Below are 22,824 nucleotides of genomic sequence, written 5' to 3' on the forward strand. Positions count from 1 at the left end.
TTCACATCCGGAAATGCAGGGCGTTGGAAATTACTCATTAACTGTACCTCGATATAACGAACATTTTGCTTGTTTTCCTAAAAATTCGTTAAATCGATGTTTTCAATGTAACGAACCCTCTATATATCGAACAAATTTCCCCAGTCCCTTTGTTCTTCGTTAAATCGAGGTTCCACCGTGAAATGATTTACAAAATACTGATCACCAGTGGAAGCTGGTCCTTTAAAAATGTATTTCTCGGTATAATCATAGCTTAATTTGTCGTCCTGCTCTGAAAGAGGCTTTTGGGAAAAGGAACTAAACCATCGGTTTATTTGAAAACCACCTTTACCTCCCGTCCGATTTTGGCTGATTTCGGCCCTCTAGCGTATGACGCGGTATTCCCTGAGCAGCTCTACCTTTTCTTAGAGGTTGTCACTTTTCGAAGCCGAATGCCACATGTGACCACGAACCCCGCCCTGTCTCGTTACTGACTGGTACTGCATTTTGGTAGTACGTACTTATCACTAGCGCAAAGAGCATGAACTTTATTCTGCAGCATTCCGGTGTAACATCTTGTCTGCTAGGTAAACCATACTTTGTATTGTTTAGTTCTGTGACATCGAAAGAAATGAGTCATATTTCAAGCGCTTTATCTCGCTGATCGCCCTCTTCTTGGCCCATCCTCGGAGACCCAGGGGCAGATAGTGGGGGCGAGGGAAAGTCTAAACGGGCGTGAAAATATGGCACGAAGAAAAGTAAAGAACGGCGAGAAGAGCCCCTGGGGACAATGTCTTACCAGACCAGTTCCAAACGGTCGCCGCCGTTCTGGCTTCTGATTGGGCAGAAAAACACAAAAGTTTTCTGGCACCAATCAGAAGTCAGGACAGGGGCGACCGTTTGGAACTGGTCTGGTAAGACATTGTCCCCAGGGGCTCTACTCGCCATTCTTTACTTTTCTTCTTCGTGCCATATTTTTCCGCCCGTTTAGACTTTCCCTCGCACCCACTATCTGCCCCTGGGTCTCCGAGGATGTTCTTGGCCTCGAATGCACCTGAAATAAGCCAACCCCAAAACAAACATAACACACTAACAAGAACTACAGACGCAAAGTGATTTGCAGTTTTGCGTTTAATTTATTGGCCACTGTCCGTATGTTTACAACATTGCATTGAAAGCAAAAGTAAATAGTGTCTGGAGTTTCGGAGCTATTCCCTGAGAAATGTTGGTGTCCCTGTAAAGAAAGAAACGAAAAACAAAGACACAAACAAAAACAAATCAGGTAAGCTTAATTGTGTAACGTTTTCATGCTTTGGTTGGTGTAAACCTTTTGCTTAATATTTTGTTAGTATTTATGTTTGGTACTGAACCAGGTAAGGACGAGTTTCTTAATTGCTAACGTTAGATCCACGTACGTCATAAGCTTTCTAGATACCTAGTAAATTCCACATTATAGTTATCAAATATGAACTTCTTGCCAGTAGTCGCAATCAGTGGCAGATTCAGTTCTTCAAGTAAATAAGGTTGGCGCTCATAAGGAAATATTTTTCTGACTCTGCAGGCCTCTGTTAGGCCTAAAAAATACGGTAGATTGCCCCTAGTTCCGCCTTGGCACATCCTCGGAGGCCCAGGGACAGTCAATCGGATCCTTCTACGCACCGTTTCTGCCGACCCGACTGACTGCCCCTGGGTCTCCGCCCAGTGGCAGTAAAATGAACTCACCACGTTTAGACGTCACATCCGTAAAGTTCAAGCCTCATGCATGGATATGCCGACTTTCCAACAAGGATCTTGACGTATCTTGCTGTAACCGGGTTGAATGTGTTGATCACAGGTGTGAAATGGTCACAGTTACCGATGAAATTCTAGAAGAGAGTGGTCAATTTATCCGATTTTATCCGATGTCCCATTGCAGTCTTTATTTTAAAGGAATGAGGTTTTTGAAGTTGCTGTACTTATTAATGTACTATTGTTAAAGGCACTGTGTCACAAAATTTACCGAACTTCAGTCATTTATTTTCAGTAAGAGAACATTTCACCAACGCAGCCAACAACTAATGAAGGCACGGTTGGACAAAATTAAAGTTAGTTTAAAACGGATTTCAATAAATGGGGCAGTGAAAAACTGTTCAGCCTGACGGAGTCGCAATTCGAATTGCAAAGCGTTATGATCCAGTAAAAAAGCGTCCCGATTCCGCTTACTATTCCGTGGCTTACGGTCTTGTGAAAACTAGGTTAATTTCTTCAAAGTCGCGTGTAAAAGAGGAAGAACTCGAAGCTAACTCGACCAATAAAAAATCGTGGGACTGACCGTTATATTCTTCCTACTCCGATAACCTGGTTTCTCACTACGAGATCTTAAGCAGTGGAGTCGAAAGAAAGTGAAAACGTTCTGATTTTTTCGACACCGATTTCGTGGTTGTGTTTTTTGTAACTTTGAATTATAACGCTTTGGAGACCTATTTGTTTGTTATGAAGCCATGAACTTCTCAGTTAGAAGTGATTTCTTCCCCTCAAGTTAACTTTCGTAACCGACAGAACTAAACAAAATGGACTAAACGAGGGGCTTCAAGTTTATCATTTCTTATTATAACTGTCAGGTGTTACCTTCTTTAAATAAAGTTCTACTTCACTCCACTAAGGTTAATTTTCCCCTGGCTGAGTGAAACGAAATAAGTGGGAAATGCTTTTCTCACGCACCACGGGGGGCCTGGGGATAGGTCATGTGACCGAAAGGCGGGCAGTTGCTCTTGTTGCGCTTGCCATCACTGACCTTCCCACCCACCCACCCTACGATTTCAGTTTTGTAGATTGAATGTAATGTGTAACTTTGTAATTTTGTTCGTGTCCCACCTTTCTAGGGGTATATTATGTGTATATTTTTATGAATTTGAAATAAAGGTCAGGCTGCGGCGGTCGGTTTGGCATGGCTACCAGTGCTGTGTGAGAAACCGCATTCGGATACACTTATTTCAAGTGCCACATTACCCTCTCATTTCCATTTTCTTTGTAAACTTCGAAGTTGGATCCGTCATTACTGAAGGCCAGTTTGTACTCCTTAACATGCTCATGGAAAACATCACGACCTTCAAAGACATCAAAGGGCGATCAAAACGCTGAATAATCCCGTCATAGATGCAAGCCCCAAGTTTGTTACTGTTTACTTTTCGCAGTTGATTTAAATGCGTATATAACTGCGATTTTTATTTTCTTGAGTTAAAATACACACAAATCATGAAGTTGTCTACAATGAGAATAGCTTGCTCAAGGGAAAACAGAGACAAGACATGTAGGCTTTTCTTACTTTGCAAATGAAAAGAACAACAAGCGAACAAAAAAAACAACAAAAACAAAAACAAAAAGAAACAATAACAACAACCAGAAACTCATAAGGGTTTCTGCAACAACCAAACACCACCACCAACAACAGTAACAAGAAAAAAAAAATACAGACAAAGTGAACTTGTAAATTTTATAAACGGGCGTTGGTTAATTGTGTCTTTGACGTTGGCCTAACGGTGTGTTCAACTGCATTATTTACCTTGTGTCGCAATTGCTCGTATTTTCCTTGTTTTTCCTAAGTCAACCCGCAGCCACTGGTTTTCTCGATCTGTTGCACACCAAGCCCCAATTCGTTTTTTATCCTGATCGTCCTCAAAGTAAAGACGAGCATTGTCCGCAGATGCTCTCCAACCACCTGAAATAAACCCGGTGTGAATACACTCGTTAAATATGAAAGCGCTGAAGACGTTTAGATTGGTTCTATTAGTAAAAGCAGATAATTTATGCAAGACCTCTAAATTTGACTAGGCGGGTGCCCTTTTCCATATGTGGCCGCTATAGTTATAATCTTATGAGACCACTTTCATTTAGACGGTATTTTCCTCTTCCTTGGGTTTTATTTACATAGCAAAATCATCACAGTTTCTTTTAGGTGATATTTTTTCCAAGACCATTTTTTCAGATGGCTTTTGAAAGAGAATTGGCGGACCATACACAAGTCTATGGTATCCTGGTATTTAATGGTAATACAGTCGAAAATTCCATGTGCGACCACCTGTCATGTAAGCGACCACCTTCCATAAGCGACCACTTATCCAGAACACAAAAATTTTCCCTGTCAAATCCCTATAATCAGAACCTCTCGTAAACGACCACATATATTGTTATTATTATATATTCAATATTTGTACTGGATGCGAGGTAGCTTTAAACTCAAATCGAAGTGTTATTGATATTATGTGGACTTACTTGGTCTGTATTCTGTCGAGGCACTGAAGGCCTTATCGGGAAGTGTGAACCCTCCAGGCCACCCAAGACCAAAAGCGTCGGAGCAGGTCCCTTAAATGAAAAAAAGTGGAATTAAAGGCGACTGATCGAGATAGAGAAAGAGAAAGGATCTCAATAGTGGAAGTGGCGAACTGGAGTGTGGAAATCAAGAAATGACATTATCAGTTTATTGTCCTTGGCGTATTTGACGGCAGTTAATAAAGTTTGTTTATACTCCAGGAAAGGAAATTGTTTACCAAATGCCCGTTGAGATCCAAATGAAAGTTTGAAGTTTGGTTCTTGAGTGCGGCAGGCTAAAAGGCCTTCTGGATCAAAGACGGTAGAGAACTAAAAACAAACTATCTAAAAAAAAGGAAAGAGACCTGAGTTTCGAACTCTGAGTCCGTTATGCGCAGACTTTCGTCTCGAATTTCACGCCACAAATTTTCTCCTTGGTTTAAATTTTACTTCCGTTTTTTTTACTCATTATTCTGTTCAATAACCTGGATAACTGATTAAATCAGAAAATGTTTACAGATTTGAACTTTGGAAATCCAGGGTCCGTTCGGTCAAGACTTAAGGCTGGTTTCCACATGATAGCTATGATCGCTGCGAACGCTGCGATCGCTTCAACTCGCTTCGATCGTTGGAGATGAGGTTTCCACATGAGCTCCGATCGCTGAACGTTTTTTATCAGCGATCATAGCGATCATATGGAATCCGGGTTAACTTACTCACAAAATCGGAAAAGTTGTAACCAAAGATATCATGATCTCCTGTAAGTTGTGACTTGTTTACCGTTTGGTTTAATAGGATACGTATCACACTTGGTTTTGCAGCTGATTCGACAGTTTTCCTCAGTCCAGCCATTAGTGACGCACTGCCCCATTGCAGCATATTGTTGGCATTCCTCCCTTATGTCCTTACATATCAGACCTATTAAAATTCAAAGTGATTGAAAAGATTAAATAATTAGGACGGCCTTTGCTTTCGGACCTTGATGTTATTTCCGTAACGTATCAGAAGATTTGAGCTGAGTTTGAGGTTTTGAGGTGTTAGTCAGTAAGGATACCCTTTTTCAAAGGTAGTTTCCGTTTTATAAAATCTCGGTGAAAGCTTTCAAAGAGTTCTTTTAAAGAGTTGGTCGGTTTTCTTACGATCAAACCATTACCTTTCCCGCATACATTAATGCCGAACACTAACACTCGACGGCTGGTAGTTTTTATTACTGTCAGATGTTGAAGTGGTGAAGGTGTGAATCGTAAACCACATGCGGAGGTTTGGCTTAAGAGTCGTAACTAAGGCGAAATTGAATTGCCTCATGTTTGTTGTTATTAATTTGACTCACCCACTCCAGTCCTGTTGGACAAATGTGTTGGAAGAGTAGGAAAGTTTGTTGGTCCCACGGTTGGCTTTGGCTCTACACGAAAGAAAACAAAACAAACAAATGCTGCAGACTTAAAACGAGTTTAATGGGCTTTTATTCTGAGTAGACCAAGGGTTAATGGTGTTTAGAGAAACCTCAGTTGTTTGCTCTTGAAAGTGTTAGCAATTTTTTTTACCAATCAAAAATGAATGTGACTTGATGGGTTTCTGAACCGATTTGCTTAAAGTCTGAGCTCTCTTCACTTTGATCATTCTTGCAGTGTTACAAGTGACTTACTAATCTTGACTTAGCTAATATTAATTTTTTCAGTGCACGGATTTTTACTTGATTGAAACTATTGTTTGAGCTTGAGCCTTCTAAATGGTAAGAGAAGGGAGATAAGTTATACTTTTGTTCAATCATGATTTGAACTTTATAGAGCTTGTTATACATGGATTAGGTCAAATAAGGGGAATCAATCTGTAACGGTGCCTCGTCACCAGAGCATCCATATTAAATGAGCACTTGTCTGAATCGTTTGCTCAAAAGTATTGCCCTTTTAGAAAGTTAACTTTCCTAACACTCACTTGAACACTCATCACAGAAACCGCATGTGTGGGGACATTCCCTCTCCATTTTGGCTGAGTCTGAGGAGCAATCACCTCGCTGAGCTCGCGTTTTGCAGTCAGACTTAAGATCGACACAGTAATCTATTGTATTCATAAAGGAAATACAGAATGAGTTCACTTGTTATGTTTATTAGAAGCTTCCTTTCTTTGATATGGGAATCTCGTATTTTTAACTTCAGAAGTCGATTAAAGTTTATGCGCACTATTAAAAGGTCTCAATAGCTATGGTGGGCTGGGGCTTAGCGTTGGAAATGACAACATTTAAATTTATTTATTACCTTTACCAAACCTGATTGTTGGTCAGTTCAACTCTACGAGACAAAGTACCATGTTTTTTTGAAAACTCCCCCAAGTTTGCGCACGCACTCGGACGTCGACTATTTTCGTAATACCCCTATTGCTGGCCACGCCAGCAATACTAACTTACTTAGTACCAACTTCTGAGGGGGAGAGTTAAATTGACGCAGCTTCGTACCCAGGCCAGTTTGCGCTATTCGAGTTACCAAAGGAGGCTTGAAACCTAGTGCGATAGCTGGACAGGTGACGTCACATCCGAAATCGCCGAGGACGACTGGGAACGAGGCTGACATCAACGAAGTTTTCTAAACAATAAATCGCTCAAATTAAATTTAATATTTCTGAACGACGTGCCGACCGCTTAATTCTCCATTAATGTTTTTCCCGAAGAATTCACATGTTCCATCACAGCGCGACTACTCGAACCGGGGCACTTGGAAGAAGATTATCCAATCACGAAGGTTTTTTGAAAACAAAAGATGTTAATTTTTTTTTTTGCAAGTGGACCAATTAGATTCATAAATTTGAGGCCTTTTTCCTGAGAGGTCAGGAAAGTTCAAACGGTTTTAACGTTTTCAACAGTTGCATAGTTGAACCTTGAATTTAATTGGTCCGTTTGCATAAAAAAAACAAAAAAAAACGAAGTGCCTCGGTTCGAGTAGTCGCACTATAAATTACGCCGTCGTTTGCTTGCAGCCGGTATTATTGCAAAGAAAATCGTTTTATTACCTGACGAGCAAAATCCACAAGTTTTCTTACAGTGAACAATCATAGCAGGATGCTCCGTACAAAAGCCAGCCCGCTTCCAGCCTTCGCAATCAGCAGTCTTGGTATTGTCTTTGCAGACTTTCGGGTCTGGGTCTGTAAAGGAAAAGAGAAAGTGTCCGTTTAGGCCAGTGTCTCGATTCACGCCGTCTTATGTAGTTTTAGAGAGTATGATTTTTTAATTCCTCCCCTTTTTGCTCAAAACCTAAATGGATTTTGTATATGTAGATTTGATAACCTAATGTGTAAAAGATTATTTGTTGAGAATATTTTCATTTATTTATTTTATTCAGTGAAAAAGGAGACTGGGAATAATAATAATAATAATAATAATAATAATAATAATGATGACGATGATGATGATGATGATGATGATGACGATACTAATAAACATGAGTTCTTCCTACAGGAAGCCAAACCTATGAGCTAACGTCGAGTTCAGGTGCTTTAGTACCCTCTACAGGGAATTGTTGGAACTCAAGGTTCAGTTATTAATTAACTAATATAACAAATCTTTTAAAACTTGTTTAACTGAAATTTTACCAATGTAAGAGATAACTGACATTTTAAAGATGAAGTAGCTCACGCGTTCACTCCAGTCAAAAATTGTTCAACTTACCTGTGCATGTTTTGCAGGTGTTACAGGAATGAGGACAGTTCTTGTCCATATAGGCTTTATCAGTTTTACATTTCCCCTCAGCTGCCCATTTCTTGCACAGCTTGTTGTTGTCCATACAACTATCTGCAGAAAAGGGTTTTTCCTGATAAATGCCATGAATATTTCTTCAAATCTATTTGTTTTCTTTTTCTAGTAATAGTAGTAGTAGTGGTAGTGGTAGTGGTAGTGGTAGTGGTAGTGGTAGTGGTAGTGGTAGTGGTAGTGGTAGTGGTAGTGGCAGTGGCAGTGGTAGTGGTAGTGACAGTGACAGTGGCAGTAGTAGTAGTAGTAGTAGTAGTTGTTGTTTAGTTGACCACCAGTTCCTTCACTAGTTTGAAGGATCGTCAACTATTGTGGAACCTGACCATGGACTCAACTATTTATCTCTTCGTAACACAACTAATCGAACGCATGTTCAAATAACGTTTATTAAAATTCAAACATACTTACTAGAAGAACAGAAACCACAGGTTTTCTTGCAGTGATAAATCATAGCATCGTGCTCTTCGCAAAACCCATCCTCCTTCCAGCCCTTGCATTTAACTTCCTCAGCTTTGTCACCACAAAATTCTCTTCGTGCTGCAAAGAATTGGAAGAAGTAGTTCCATCTAGTTCTGTAGTTCTGTACAAAGTCTATACTGAAATCTCATTACTAGGAAACCACTAACTTAATCTATGTTTTCTGAAGAAGTCCACTATCCAGCTCTGTCATCAGCTGTTTACGAAGTGTTCGTCAACGTTATTATAACAAGTGATTCTTGCCATGGTAGAATGATAAATTTGCAAAAATTCAAGGGCAAAATTATTCTGTGAAAAAACTAAAAACAAAAAATTCAACTCGTCAGATGTGATACCTGGTGTTCGTTGTTCCTCAAGTGAAGAAACTTCGCTTCGGGCTGGAAAAAAATGAAAAATAGTAAATCTTTGAACAGAATAATAACATCAGAATAGTAGGAGTGAAAACAGGTAAACAGGACTTTGTTTTGAGCTCTGCTCCAGTGGTTATACTATCCCTTGCGTGGCAGTATTTCGAACAATAGCAGTGAGAGAGAAGCGTGGGTGCTAGAAAACGCAGCTTAGGCAAGCGAGGAAAAGTTAGGAGAACACTCCTCCCCCTCGCGTGCTCCGTTCTCCCCCTCTCTTTTTTTCTTTTGAGTACCAGGTAGACCGAGGCTAATAACAGAGCTTCACGAACGCACATGAAAGCGCGACCTGAAATTCCTCTTATAAAACATAAACAACCAATTTCGTTTGGTAGCAAAGTGACTTGACGTTCAAATTTTGCTATGGAAGCAAATGTAACGTAGGTGGATAAAATTTTACGCAGCTCCGCTTTTAGACTTGGCTAATTCCATATATTGTATCGTCAATGAATTTTTACCTGGACATTTGTACATCCTACGCGCCTGCAAAGCATCATCGTCGCTGAGTTTTACATATGGGGTCTTTCCATGTAGAGGCCTGATCGGCTCCATTGTGTCTTGGCCATTGTTCGAAAATGCATTCCAAGGGTAGTGCATGATTGAAGCGTAATCATACGGAACTCCATAGTCAACTACTTCACTTCCTTGAACTTTCTTCTTGAAGTTGTACTTCATGTCTAAAAATATAGATATAAATATCATAGGAACATTATTCTCTTGTCCCACGGCTTGATGTAACTTAATGGTTGCTTTTCTGTTGTGGAAAACTTGGAAAGAAGTTAAGAGTGGCAATGTTACCTAGTGATATAGTTGGAATTTTTTGCAAGAGCACGAGCTGTCGTTAGCTTACTTGAGATCACATACAATTTAAATACTGAAACGTTTCTCATTGCATAATATTTGATGTCATCGGCTACTGCGTACTGTTAATCTATGACTGCTATTTTGTAGTGATACGTTGTTTTCATTTTGGACTTCGAATGTTCACTATATTTCTTGGAACCTCTAAGTTCAATCGGTTAGAGTCGAATGCTGCCCCTCTGTTGAATCACTAATTCTGTTCCCTTTAATGTCTCTCATTCCTCGGCTTTGATAAGTATTCCTAGCCCTAATAGAGTCTATATACAGTTCTCTTATCCCTTGGGTATCATGCTTGAAACTTTGCTATCAGCTGTCTCTTACTTTCGTCAATGTTTTCCCAGTGTATCTTCAGGTAGTTGTCCCTATCAGGCCTGCTTTGTTCATGCCAAAAGCCAATGGCATGACCGAGCTCATGTGTCATGACGTGTTTGTATTCACAGCCATGACCAATGGAAAGCCAGGTTTCTCGTCTTGGAATCTTACCAACCTCACACCAACAACTGTCAAAAGTCAAAAGTCGTAATGAGCAATAAGATTCTGTTTAATTAAAAAATTTTCATTAAACATGGACAAATAAAAGGACAGCATCGAATCTCCTCAGAGTTTTCATGTAAAATATATTAAAAATGGCGTAAACTCGTGCCAATTATGACGTCATATCGCGTGACCTTTCAGAACTACATTCGTGCAAGGTGTTTCTCAGAGATTATTGTAATGCTACGGAAGAGAAGATGTTTTAGCTTTAAAACCGTTTTGGACAAAAAAAAAACACAAACAAACAAACAAACAAGGCAAATCGAAGGAGCTCATGACATTTGCCCCCCTTATACGCAGCACTACTAGGTGTACTTATGTCTCAAAGAAACAGATTAACATGTACCCCATTTAAAGTTTCGTTTTTACTGATTCTATTTTGAATTCATAATATATGATCATACCCTTGTCCTCGATAAAGCCATAAGAACTCCTTCTCAGTTGTTCTCTTGACGAATCTGATGCAGGTTTTGCTCTCCCACTCCGCCATCGCTTCCAGTGTTGTTCGTACCGCACGATCAATACTTGCTGGGAAAATATTTAATAGTTTTAGTGTTTAACCTTAGTCACATGACGATAATTCGGATTTCTGAGCTCTCATTGTCATGCCTTTAATTCAGTAATTTTCCTCGAGGATCGGTAACAGTTGTTGTTTTAGCCTGGCCTACACGCGGGAATGCGTAGTGTGAGATGCAATATCTTCCCCTTCGTAGAGGAACTATTACTGAGATGATATATAGGTTTATCGGCAAAAGGCGCTGGAGTATGGTCTTATTGTCCATGGATTGGTGCATTCATATAAGATAGTATGTAGCTGGTTTCATTGGAAGCCTGGCCTCCAAACATGGAAAATGTTGAAAGGCCGACAAATGTATGGTTCTCCCACCCTGGAAAAAATAACTTTCCATGGCTCTGTTAATAGCCTTATTAACCAACATTTCTATATATATATATTTTTATAAACTCACCTACACTACAATCAAACTCGTACGGAATGACAGCATTGGGCCACTTAATCTTGTCCACATTAGTTGCCGCACGTGAAGGGGAACCATCCGGGTCACCAAACACCAAATCATTTAGTCTTTGTCTCTCTGTCAGCTTTATGTCTCCTTCGTATAAATGAGACAAAAGCTGCGGACTCTCCGTGTTATCTGCAAAGGAGGTACATTGGTATCACAAGGTTATTTTATAATTGACATAAAGATGATGCCTTTAGCAATGCAAAGTCAGGTAGTGGATGTTACATTAGGAAATAACCAGCAATAAATCGAAAACTGCATCGATATCTTAGAACAAAAACTTGCAATGAAGACATTCTATGTGGCCCTAAAACCAATGAAATACTTTGCTCAGTTTCCTCGAATAAAGATTGGTGTTGATATAACCTTTGAAATCTTGATCTTTTTGTCCTTTCATTCAGGTAACAATTTACCATTTTAACACAATTACACTGATTTGAAGATGGAAGTTTATATCTTTGATTAGAAGATAAACATTGTTATCATTAATTGGCTGACCTTTTTTTGGGAGGGGGAGGGGGGGAGATTTCACCATTTGCATTGGCCATTTTATGGTTGATTGGAGACTGGTTCGGTGTTGTGTCGAATTGCATTGTGGGACTGTTTGGTGGAAGCTATGGCTTCTTTTCTTGGCTAATAAGAAGTTGTACAGGAAACTGGGTTAAAATTCATCCCTTAAAACAGTTCCACAGCACAATATAACGAAATACTGCAGTTACACCACTGTACTGACTCAAAATATAACTTACTCCCAGTTAGCTCCAGTTACTCAATGGTCAAGCCATTTAAATCGGCTACTTGAGCTCCATAAGTTAACGCTAATTTCACTGAAACTAACCTTTTCCTTGATTGATATCTAGTATCCTTTCAAATGCTCCTTTCTTTCCTGTACTTCCTGTGGCCATTGAGAGAATAACAAGACTAGCCAGCAAAGTAAACCGTTGCGTCATCGTGGAAGACAATACTAGTTTCAGTCTCCTGGTAGAATCAAAGGAACTAACTTCTTCTCTGAATTCTTAGTCACCGGGTCTTCTAGTAGTATCCAATTAAATGGAGAAATGTTTTTTCCCAAGAAAACAACCTTTGGAATACTCTTAAATATTATTATTTGATAATAGGTTTTTTGAAGAGTTATTGTTAGTATTTTAAAATCGTCTATTAGAGTAAGGCACCATAGCAACTCGCAGATATTCTACGTGTTTGCTGATATGATAATGAAATATATAATATCTGAGTTTCTCTCCCTGCCTGAAGAAATGATGGCTAGAGATGATTTAAAAAGATGACAGTTTTGTTCGTTAGAGTACGTGTCTCATTCTTTTATTCCAATTCGCAGGTTTGCTCAAAAATAAATGGCAAAAGTCTTGAAATTTGATCAAAGAAAGAAAGCTTTATAATCTGCAAAAAAATTAAATTAAGAAAAAGCGCACTCTATAAATCTAGTAGTTAAAAATTAAGTCAGCACCTGCCAGCCTTGCTCTGCGAAGTTTTCCAGCCCGTGCCACGTCTTGAAATAAAGTGAACATACACCTTAAATCCTGACCCTCATTTAAACAGACGCCTTCCCGGTTTCTTTTAGAACAATCAAAAGCTTTCTCAGGAGCACGCCTGTGTTTAAACAGAAACAATGCCTGGATCCTGCCTGAGCACTTATTTACCGTCTATATTTTTTTGTTTTTGTTTTCCACAATAAATCTGTAATACGTCAACGCACAATTTTCAGATGTTTAAGTGTAAATTCCTATTGTTTCTTTTCTTGATGCTAGTGAGAACTTGTGGGGATAATTTATCCGTTTATAGTTGTAAATTATTTCCATTTTTTTCACAATTTACAAGCAACGCACACAAAGCGGTTAAAAGGCAAAACAATTAGCCCCCAAACACTGTTTCAATATTAAAAGAAAAGCTTTATTTATTTACTTAACAAAAGCATTCTTTGAAATTCGGTCCAGTCTCTAACTCCTAAAACCGTTTTTATAAATGGGGACATTATTGCAATACTGAGTGTATCGTGATCAATTTTGCTCTAAACTAAAGTTAATTTCTTTAATAAATAGAAACTAAAGGATGCCTAATTGATCTCTTTTTTTGAACAGATTGTGAAAAAGAGTGCTGTGTCACAATCATATATCTCATACTGCGATTCTATTAAGGAACAATTATACTATAAACTGAAATATACTTCAGCTGATGCTGCAGCGGACACTTTGCATATCTTCGATAAAGAGGTTTAATTTATGGTTTTAATCCTTTAAACCCTAAGATCAAAATTTGAATTCTCATTTGTTGCTCCTATTCATTTCCTACACAAGTAATGGGGAGAAGTTGATAAAATATCAAGCAAATTCGTCTTGTGTGATCATGTCCGTAATTCTCATGATCAGTCTGTGTTACAAAGCATTGATATTACAAGGAGAAATTTGATGCTGATCACTCTTAGGGCTTAAAGAGTTAAACTACGTGTCTCTTGCTTTATTTACCAGTTCAATGCGTCCCCCCTTTCTCACACACAAGTATGATAACTTAGTTTTCCCCTCGCGTAAGAAGAATTCAGGTTTACTTCACTGACAATTCTACGGGATATGGGAAACTAATGCATAAAAAAATCCCCATTCACTTTTAATAACAATGAAATTATTTTAGGAAAAAACTGCACTGTTCAAACCAGCCTTTTGTGTTTATTATAATTTGAATGTGCTTCCTTATGCTGTTGTAAAATAAAACCCTGTCGTTAAACGCCCCGGTTTTCTGTTAATAGGTAAGCATCGATAGAATCCATCAGCCCAGCGATTCTCTAAATACAAGTCGTCTAAACCAGATTATCAAAGCCGTCTTAAATAGTTTAGGAACGCTGAGGAACAAGAACAAGTCTTCCCCATACTTGAATGTTACGGTACGGTTCTGCAAGTAACTTCCTGTGCAATTTACATGTAGCTAGGGAACACACTGTAACGTGAAAACAAAGGCAAGGAGAACTTTTAGGCAAAAGGCGTCAATTTTATCGAGTTTATCAACCTGTGTTTCGTAACTTATAAAAGATAGATAAAGTTCTAATACTACTTCAGAGTCAGATACAACCATTTAAAACAACTAACTGTGATGTAAAAGAAAAGAAAATCTTCTTTCGGCTTTCCCCCTTCTTTAATTAAATTACCTAACGTGATGTCCAAAACCTCATCAGATATGAGGTGAATTCGTTATGCCGACTAGAGACTGTTAACTAAAGCTTGTCCCAGAAAAGAACACGGCTTATCTGAATTATTTTTATTATAAATAATAGATAAATATATCATAACTAGGTTGAGTATGATCGTCCGGGTGAACGTAGACCTGAAGAGGACGCTGTTGTTGACAGCGACTGACCTTTCGACAACCTGTGCAGTATTCATCGTTAGAGTTAAATTGAGTTGTATCACGTCAGTTGATCGTATTAAACTATGGTTATTGATCCGATTGGTTAATTAATTCGTGATGTTATTGATTTTTGGCTTGGGTAAACGTTCTCCTTGTCTTTGTTTTCACCATTAGATAAATATAACTTAGCACAAAGCAAAAGAAGTCTTAAATTGTGTTTTTTGATGACCCTAAGTACATTTCGAACAATTGGAAGTAATGTTGGGGTAATACCCTAAAGGATTATTTCGGAGTTCATACTAATAATGGAGATTTTTCCCCATGAGCTTAAAGGATGGTGGGTTAAGGGTTAGGAAAGTGTGTTAAACGTTTGCGTCCATTTTGAACGTTCATCTTTTGTTTTGTACCTTGTCATCTTAAACGCCACAGAAGAGCAATTTTCCCCATGTTACGAACAGTAAATAAATGGAAACAACCGTTATTAAACGTTTCCCCGCCGCTGAGTTAAGGTACTTATAAAAATGGTCATCATTGCTGTTTGGAATACATTCAATGTTGAGAGTAAGTAGATTACTTGGACTTAAGAACATCAGTGGATCTTAAAGTAAAAACTCAGACTCACAATGGTAAAGGTATGTTGTTTCATCAATGTTAATTGAAGATCTAGAATATCAGTTTCTTGACAAAACAATTTTACTCGAGTGGTTGTCCTGGTTGAACGCTTGTTTAAGAACTCTCCTAGTTAAGAGCATAATTTGTCTTTTTTTTTTCTGCCAATAGTCCAGTTTCGAGTTCGCTATGACTGCTGAATAAAAGAACTGAAGACGCATTTTTTACAGCCTCTAAGCCTCCATCTGAAGTAATATATTCACAAATTCCAACGAGAAAAAGACCGTTTATTACTTTGTCTATTGTGTATATTCAAATTTCAAACACTTACTTGCCGGAATTTCTGAATATTTTACTTTACGTCGAGGTTAACCCTGTATGAATGTATCGTTAATGACGTCTGTATTCAGCGGTAATTTTTAATTCGAAACTAGACTATTATGACCGGAAGTGAAACGCTAAGAAAGGAAAACCAATCGGCTTTACGAAATGAGATAGCTGATTTGAAAGGAAAACTACAGAAAATTTCTGAAGATTTTTCGTCAAAGAAAGCGTTTTTCCTGAGATGTAATGGTAATTACAATAAAACTATGATAGAAATAAGAATTATTGTAACTGAAAAATTAATATTTTCCTTCCTTTCATTTTAAGTTTTTTCTTTTAACTGGGCCGGCTAGAGAATCAATTGCTATTTTGCGGGCCAGTCTATTGTAATACCATTTTTAATAAATGAAGTTGAAGTTGAGGTCAAAGATAAGGAGAAAAGGTGTTCAGATAGTGGGCAGCGGCGCAAAATTGATCCTTTCTCACCCCTCGCTGTTTTGCCTGCTCAAATCTCTTCAGCCGTTCCCAAAATCTGCGCAATTCTCCACTATTTGAACGCCTTTTCCTTCTAACTTTTTTGACTCTCTTAATCTGAATTCGTAACTGAGTCAGCGGACGCAATCTGTGTTAACACCACTGCTTGTAACAGGGCTCTACCAGCGAAATGGGACTAGAGAACAATACTGACGTTGACGGGACTTCCTTTTTACAGGAAAATATTCTTCTGGCCCTTTTTCTCCTGTTGTTGTCCTACGAAGCTTCTAGCAAACCACGAGAGGTCATTACAAAAGCCATTCATTCAAGTGTGTTGCCTCCGAGTCCTGCCTTGTCGCCCAACTCTTCACGAATCCATCCTTCGTCACGTTTCAAGCGACATTCACTTTCTGCGTGTGAAAAGCCAAGGTTTATGGTTAATGGAAAAATGGTTCTTGAATGTAAGAGAGGTTGTTTTGATTGCTTTGATCCTCTGCTTGGAGCAGGAGATGGGAAGTGTATGAGCATAAGAGATAGAAACAACGTTGTTGTAGGATGTCGTTGCAATCAATAATATAACTGAAGAAAGATTGTACAAGTTAATTAATTGTGTTATGGAGTACATACAGGATTTATTTAAGCTGAGTAACTTAACAGCAGGATCGAGAACCCACATGTATTTATGATAGAAATTTGTCAATAAAATGGATTTGAACAGCTTTCGATTTGTTCACGAATGTTTCATCCCATAAAACTAGTTACAAAGTAACTTCAAGTTGTTCGTAGCATTGATTGCAGAGCACCCGGATGTAAGCGCGCAGTCAACCTGCTACGTTTTTTGGATTAAATCAACTATTTCTGTCAAGTGAATATACTTAACGTCGATGACGTCATAATCTATTTGCCCCCAGTCCTATTAAAGGAATGTACAGAAATATCATAAGAGTGTGATGGAATAAGATTGGCTAATAACGTGTTCTATGTGAGAGTTATTAAATGGTTTCTTGATAGTTTTTATCAAAGAAATGTATATCAGAAGGGTTACAAACCAAAAGTTTTGAACCGCAAAAATCCTGTGTTGATTTTTTAAGCTGGTAATATATATGAAACGCGAGCAACTATTGGCTAATTCTGACATAAAATGTTATGAAGTTTGACACACACGACGAGTCGTTAGAGAGCGACTATTCGATTTGGGGCACTTGGAAGAATATTATCCAATCACAACTTACGTTTTTTAAAAACCAAAGATTCTCAAGCTTTTTCTTTTTGCAAACAGACCAATAACATTCATAGATTTCAGGTTGGTTGAAACGGTTTTAAAGTTTTCAATGGTTGCATAGTTGATCCTTGAATTTTTAAATTCAAGGATCAACTATGCAACCATTGAAAACTAATTGAAAACTAATTAAAATTAGTCCGTTTGCAAAACATTTGAGAATGTTTTCAAAAAGCGTTGTCTTTCTATAATCTTCCAATTCAAGTGCCTCGGGTCCAGTAGTCGCACTGTAATCATAGCGGTATGTTGTAATGTTTATTCTTGATGGTGAGCTTATGGTTTTTGCGCCTGCGCAATTCAGTTATACGACTGCAATGTGCATATACTGCGGTTCATTTTCATATCGCTTGGTCATCAACCTATTTTTATATCTCTTTGTCGGTGGAACTAATTAAAAGCAAACAGCTCATTGCAACCTGGAAACATTAACCTTTCTTTAAAAGGACATTATTGCATTGTGCATATCGATGAGAAGTGTGTTGATACTCGCGTAACACCGTGCATAACATTCTGCCTTAAGTGGGTCCTCCCCTAAGCCAAAAAAGGCAAACAAAAGAGTAGTTTTACACTGAGCAGTTTATTTGTCATTTAAGTTACCCTTAGACAGCATCTACCATAACTCTAAAATATTTTACAACTTTGCTTCGCTATCAGTCTAACTGAAAAAATTCCGGTGGTGGATCTGTGAATAAGAATAGAAAAAAAATCAGACTTCCAGTTTAAGTGTCTTTTCTAAAAATCGTTCATGTTAGCTTTGTTTTCTTACGTGACACAACATTAGAAATAAAAATTTGAGTTTTCGTGGCAGGTAAGGAAAACTTAGGGTTGATTGATTGATTTATAAAGTAACTTTTTTATAGGTGCGCACGCGCCGACTTCAATGAAAACCTCTCCTGCTCTACTGTCAAATAGGCCTTTGGCGAAGACATCTCACGATATCAAAAACTGAGGCCGATCCACAAATAGTATCTCTCTTAAACACCGATTTTGTCATAAGAAATAGGGCAACGATACAAACAAGTCGAGTAGGGGTCTACAATGATTCATGACTCTGTAATTGCATCCATAATACTCAAGTCGGAGCCATACATTTCAACCCTCATGCAGATAGCTGGCCTTGACGACAATGATTTTGACGTATCTGGCCGTAACGGGATTATAATAAAAATGTATTCAAAACAGGAGTGAAATGGTCACAGGTTCCAATAAGGACCCATAAATTAAAGGAATAAGTAAAATTAAACCTAAATAAATTATTTTTGTGGTCATAAATGACCACGAACAAAAGAGTGCATCTTTCATATTTCATACAATACACAAATCTAGTTATAAATGCGGGAAGCGATAAAAAGAATCAGTTGAAGGAACGTTCACTGGAAAAATTTGACCACTCACTGGTCCGTTAACAGGAACCCGTTTCGCTCTGTCCGCACGTAAACTGACGAAGCAGATTGAATTTTTTTTTTTGCGGTTTTATTATCTGCTCATGCGCAGGGCTAGAGCGCTACTTCTCAGCAAATCCAGTCGATGGCGTCTTCCAGCTGAGTTTTCACGCATCCATGCAAAGATGACCATGCCTTTGTAGTACAAACGTAAGACAGTTATGGTTTTTCAAAGCGGCTAAGAATTTGGCCTCTTATCTATTTTGGCGTCCCAATTTTTGAACGGCTAGGCGTCTAAATTTTCGGACCGTTAAGGTGTTTCCGTGTGAGCGGATCACATAAATGTACGAGATTCAGTCAGTCGAAATGTCCAGCGGTGTCTTGTGAACATAATTTGCTTGCACAACTTCGCCCTTTATGAAGGAAAGATGGTGCAATATTTTATCGATCTATTTTAACACCATACCACTCGATTGTTTTGTGTTTCATTTGAGTAAGACCGTTGAAGATGTTAAAGTTATGAGAGCATTAATTTGTTGTTCTTTTTTTTGTCTGTCTTGACGATGAGCGCATTTTAAGCTGTCTGAACCTGCGCATTTGAGTTATTAAAGATAGATAAAAGTTAAGTCTGTGCCTATAATGCTACTTTTGAGTCCGGTACTGCCAACAATTTAGAACAAATAACACTGATGTAAAAGAAAATAATGTCTTCTTTTGGGTTGCCCCTTTTTTAATAAAATTACTTAACGTGATGACCAAAACCTCATCAAATATGAGATGAATTCGTTATGTTGACTATAGACTCTGTTAACTAATGCTTGTCCCAGAAAAGAACACGGCTTATCCGAATTATTTTTATCATAAATTATAGATAAATATATCATAAGTAGGTTGAGTATGATCGTCCGGGTGAACGTAGACCTGAAGAGGACGCTGTTGTTGACTGCGACTGACGTTTCGACAACCTGTGCAGTATTCATCGTTAGAGTCAAATTGAGTTGTATCACGTCAGTTGATCGTATTAAACTCTGGTTATTGACCTGATTGGTTAATTAATTCGTGATGTTATTGGTCGTCTGTTAGTAAAACCGTTTTGTTTTGGCTTGTGTAAACGTTCTCCTTGTCTTTGTTTTCACCATTAGATAAATATAACTTAGCACAAAGCAAAAGAAGTCTTAAATTGTGTTTTTTGCTGACCCTAAGTACATTTCGAACAATTGGAAGTAATGTTGGGGTAATACCCTAAAGGATTATTTCGGAATTCATACTTTCAGGATTCCTTGCAGATTTTTCCCCATGAGCTTAAAGGATGGTGGGTTAAGGGTTAGGAAAGTGTGTTAAACGTTTTGCGTCCATTTTGAACGTTCATCTTTTGTTTTGTACCTTGTCATCTTAAACGCCACAGAAGGAGCAATTTTCCCCATGTTACGAACAGTAAATAAATGGAAACAACGGTTATTAAACGTTTCCCCGCCGCTGAGTTAAGGTACTTATAAAAATGGTCATCATTGCTGTTTGGAATACATTCAATGTTGAGAGTAAGTAGATTACTTGGACTTAAGAACATCAGTGGATCTTAAAGTAAAAACTCAGACTCACAATGGTAAAGGTATGTTGTTTCATCAATGTTAATTGAAGATCTAGAATATCAGTTTCTTGACAAAACAATTTTACTCGAGTGATTGTACTGGTTGAACGCGTGTTTAAGAACTCTCCGAGTTAAGATCATAATTTGTCTTTTTTTTTCTGCCAATAGTCCAGTTTCGAGTTCGCTATGACTGCTGAATTAAAGAAATGAAGACGCATTTTTTACAGCCTTAACTTAGCCTCCATCTGAAGTAATATATTAACTAATTCCAGCGAGAAAAAGGCCGTTTATTACTTTGTCTATTGTGTATATTCAAATTTCAAACTGTTACTTGCCGGAATTTTTTAATATTTTACTTAACGTCGAGGCTAACCCTGTATGAATGTATTGTTAATGTCTGTATTCAGCGGTAATTTTTAATTCGAAACTAGACTATTATGACCGGAAGTGAAACGCTAAGAAAGGAAAACCAGTCCGCTTTACGAAATGAGATAGCTGATTTGAAAGGGAAACTACAGAAAATTTCTGAAGATTTTTCGTCAAAGATTAGCGTTTTTCCTGAGATGTAATGGTAATTACAATAAAACTATGATAGAAATAAGAATTATTGTTCTCTCCCTTAATCTGAATTCGTAACTGAGTCAGCGGACGCAATCTGTGTTAACACCACTGCTTGTAACAGAGCTCTACCAGCCAAATGGGACTAGAGAACAATACTGACGTTGACGGGATTTCTTTTTTATAGGAAAATATTCTTCTGTCCCTTTTTCTCCTGTTGTTGTCCTACGAAGCCTCTTGCAAACCACGAGAGGTCATTACAAAAGCCATTCATTCAAGTGCGTTGCCTCCGAGTCCTGCCTTGTCGCCCAACTCTTCACGAATCCATCCTTCGTCACGTTTCAAGCGACATTCATTTTCTGCGTGTGAAAAAAAGCCAAGGTTTATGGTTAATGGAAAATTGGTTCTTGAATGTAAGAGAGGTTGTCTTGATTGCTTTGATCCTCTGCTTGGAGCGGGAGATGGGAGGTGTGAGAGCATAAGAGATAAAAACAACGTTGTTGTAGGATGTCGTTGCAGACAGCCTAATTAAAGAAAGATTGTACAAGTTAATTGTGTTATGGAGTACATACAGGATTTATTTACGCTGAATAACTTAACAACAGGATCGAGAACCCACATGTATTTATCATAGAAATTTGTCAATAAAATGGATTTGAACAGCTTTCAAAGTGTTCACGAATGTTTCATCCCATAAAACTAGTTACAAAGTAACTTCAAGTTGTTCGTAGCATTGATTGCAGAGCACCCGGATGTAAGCGCGCAGTCAGCCTGCTACGTTTTTTGGATTAAATCAACTATTTCTGTGAAGTTAATATACTTAACGTCGATGACGTCATAATCTATTTGCCCCCAGTCCTATTAAAGGAATGTACAGGAATGTCATAAGAGTGTGATGGAATAAGATTGGCTAATAACATGTTCTATGTGAGAGTTATTAAATGGTTTCCTGGTAGTTTTTATCAAAGAAATGTATATCAGAAGGGTTACAAACCAAAAGTTTTGAACCGCAAAACTCCTGTGTTGATTTTTTAGGCTGGTAATATATATGAAACGCGAGCAACTATTGGCTAATTCTGACATAAAATGTTATTAAGTTTGAGACACACGACGAGTCGTTAGAGAGCGACTACTCTATTTGGGGCACTTGGAAGAATATTATCCAATCACAACTTACGTTTTTTGAAAACCAAAGATTCTCAAGCTTTTTCTTTTTGCAAACGGACTAATAACATTCCTAGATTTCAGGTTGGTTGAAACGGTTTTAAAGTTTTCAATGGTTGCACACTTGATCCTTGAATTTAATTAGTCCGTTTGCAAAACGTTTGAGAATGCTTTCAAAAAGCGTTGTCTTTCTATAATCTTCCAAGTGCCTCGGGTCCAGTAGTCGCACTGTAATCATAGCGGTATGTTGTAATATTTATTCTTGATGGTGAGCGTATGGTTTTTGCGCCTGCGCAATTCAGTTATACGACTGCAATGTGCATGTAATGGGATTCATTTTTATATCGTTTGGTCATCTGCCTATTTTCATATCTCTCTGTCAGTGGAACTAATTACAACCAAACAGCTCATTTCAACCTGGAAACATTAACCTTTCTTTAAAAGGACATTATTGCTTTGTGCATATCGATGAGAAGTGTGTTGATACTCGCGTAACACCGTACATAACATTATGCGTTACTTGGTGTCCCTCACTAAGCAAAAAAAGGCAGACAAAAGAGTAGTTTTACACTGAGCAGTTTATTTGTCATTTAAGTTGCCCTTAGACAGCATCTACCATAACTCTTAAATATTTTACAACGCAACTTTGCTTCGCTATCAGTCTGACCGAAAAAATTCAGGGGGTGGATCATTCTGTGAATAAAAATAGAAAAAAAAATCAGACTTCCAGTTTAAGGGTCTTTTCTAAAAATCGTTCATGTTAGCTTTGTTTTCTTACGTGAAAGAACA

The 22,824-nt window shown here is 38.1% G+C and overlaps 1 protein-coding gene across 1 annotated transcript; it reads right to left on the reverse strand.

Annotated features, from left to right (window-relative positions):
• Positions 1-1,596: 1,596 nt before the first annotated feature.
• Positions 1,597-12,433, reverse strand: LOC140939097 (zinc metalloproteinase nas-15-like). The gene is made up of 15 exons (XM_073388657.1): positions 12,142-12,433; positions 11,250-11,435; positions 10,686-10,809; positions 10,069-10,247; positions 9,297-9,563; positions 8,414-8,542; positions 7,925-8,047; positions 7,270-7,401; positions 6,202-6,324; positions 5,597-5,668; positions 5,047-5,184; positions 4,231-4,320; positions 3,521-3,676; positions 2,968-3,065; positions 1,597-1,844 (listed from the first exon to the last, which is right to left on the reverse strand). Exons 1-15 carry the CDS (start codon positions 12,251-12,253, stop codon positions 1,707-1,709), a joined length of 2,067 nt encoding a protein of 688 aa, XP_073244758.1. The 5' UTR covers positions 12,254-12,433; the 3' UTR covers positions 1,597-1,706.
• Between the last annotated feature and the right edge of the window lie 10,391 nt (positions 12,434-22,824).

Source organism: Porites lutea, chromosome 5 (genome assembly GCF_958299795.1).
Source record: "Porites lutea chromosome 5, jaPorLute2.1, whole genome shotgun sequence".
NCBI lineage: Eukaryota > Metazoa > Cnidaria > Anthozoa > Scleractinia > Poritidae > Porites > Porites lutea.

Bases quoted from the DNA above. Each gene is read 5' to 3' on its own strand.
- LOC140939097 (XM_073388657.1), bottom strand. From the start codon at position 12,253: ATGACGCAACGGTTTACTTTGCTGGCTAGTCTTGTTATTCTCTCAATG. The intron at 8,543-9,296 runs GCGGAGCTGCGT...AATTCTTTGCAG, and splicing joins GGAATTAGCCAAGTCTAAAA to CACGAAGAGAATTTTGTGGT. The intron at 6,325-7,269 runs GTAATAAAACGA...TGAATACAATAG, and splicing joins TTGTGGATTTTGCTCGTCAG to ATTACTGTGTCGATCTTAAG.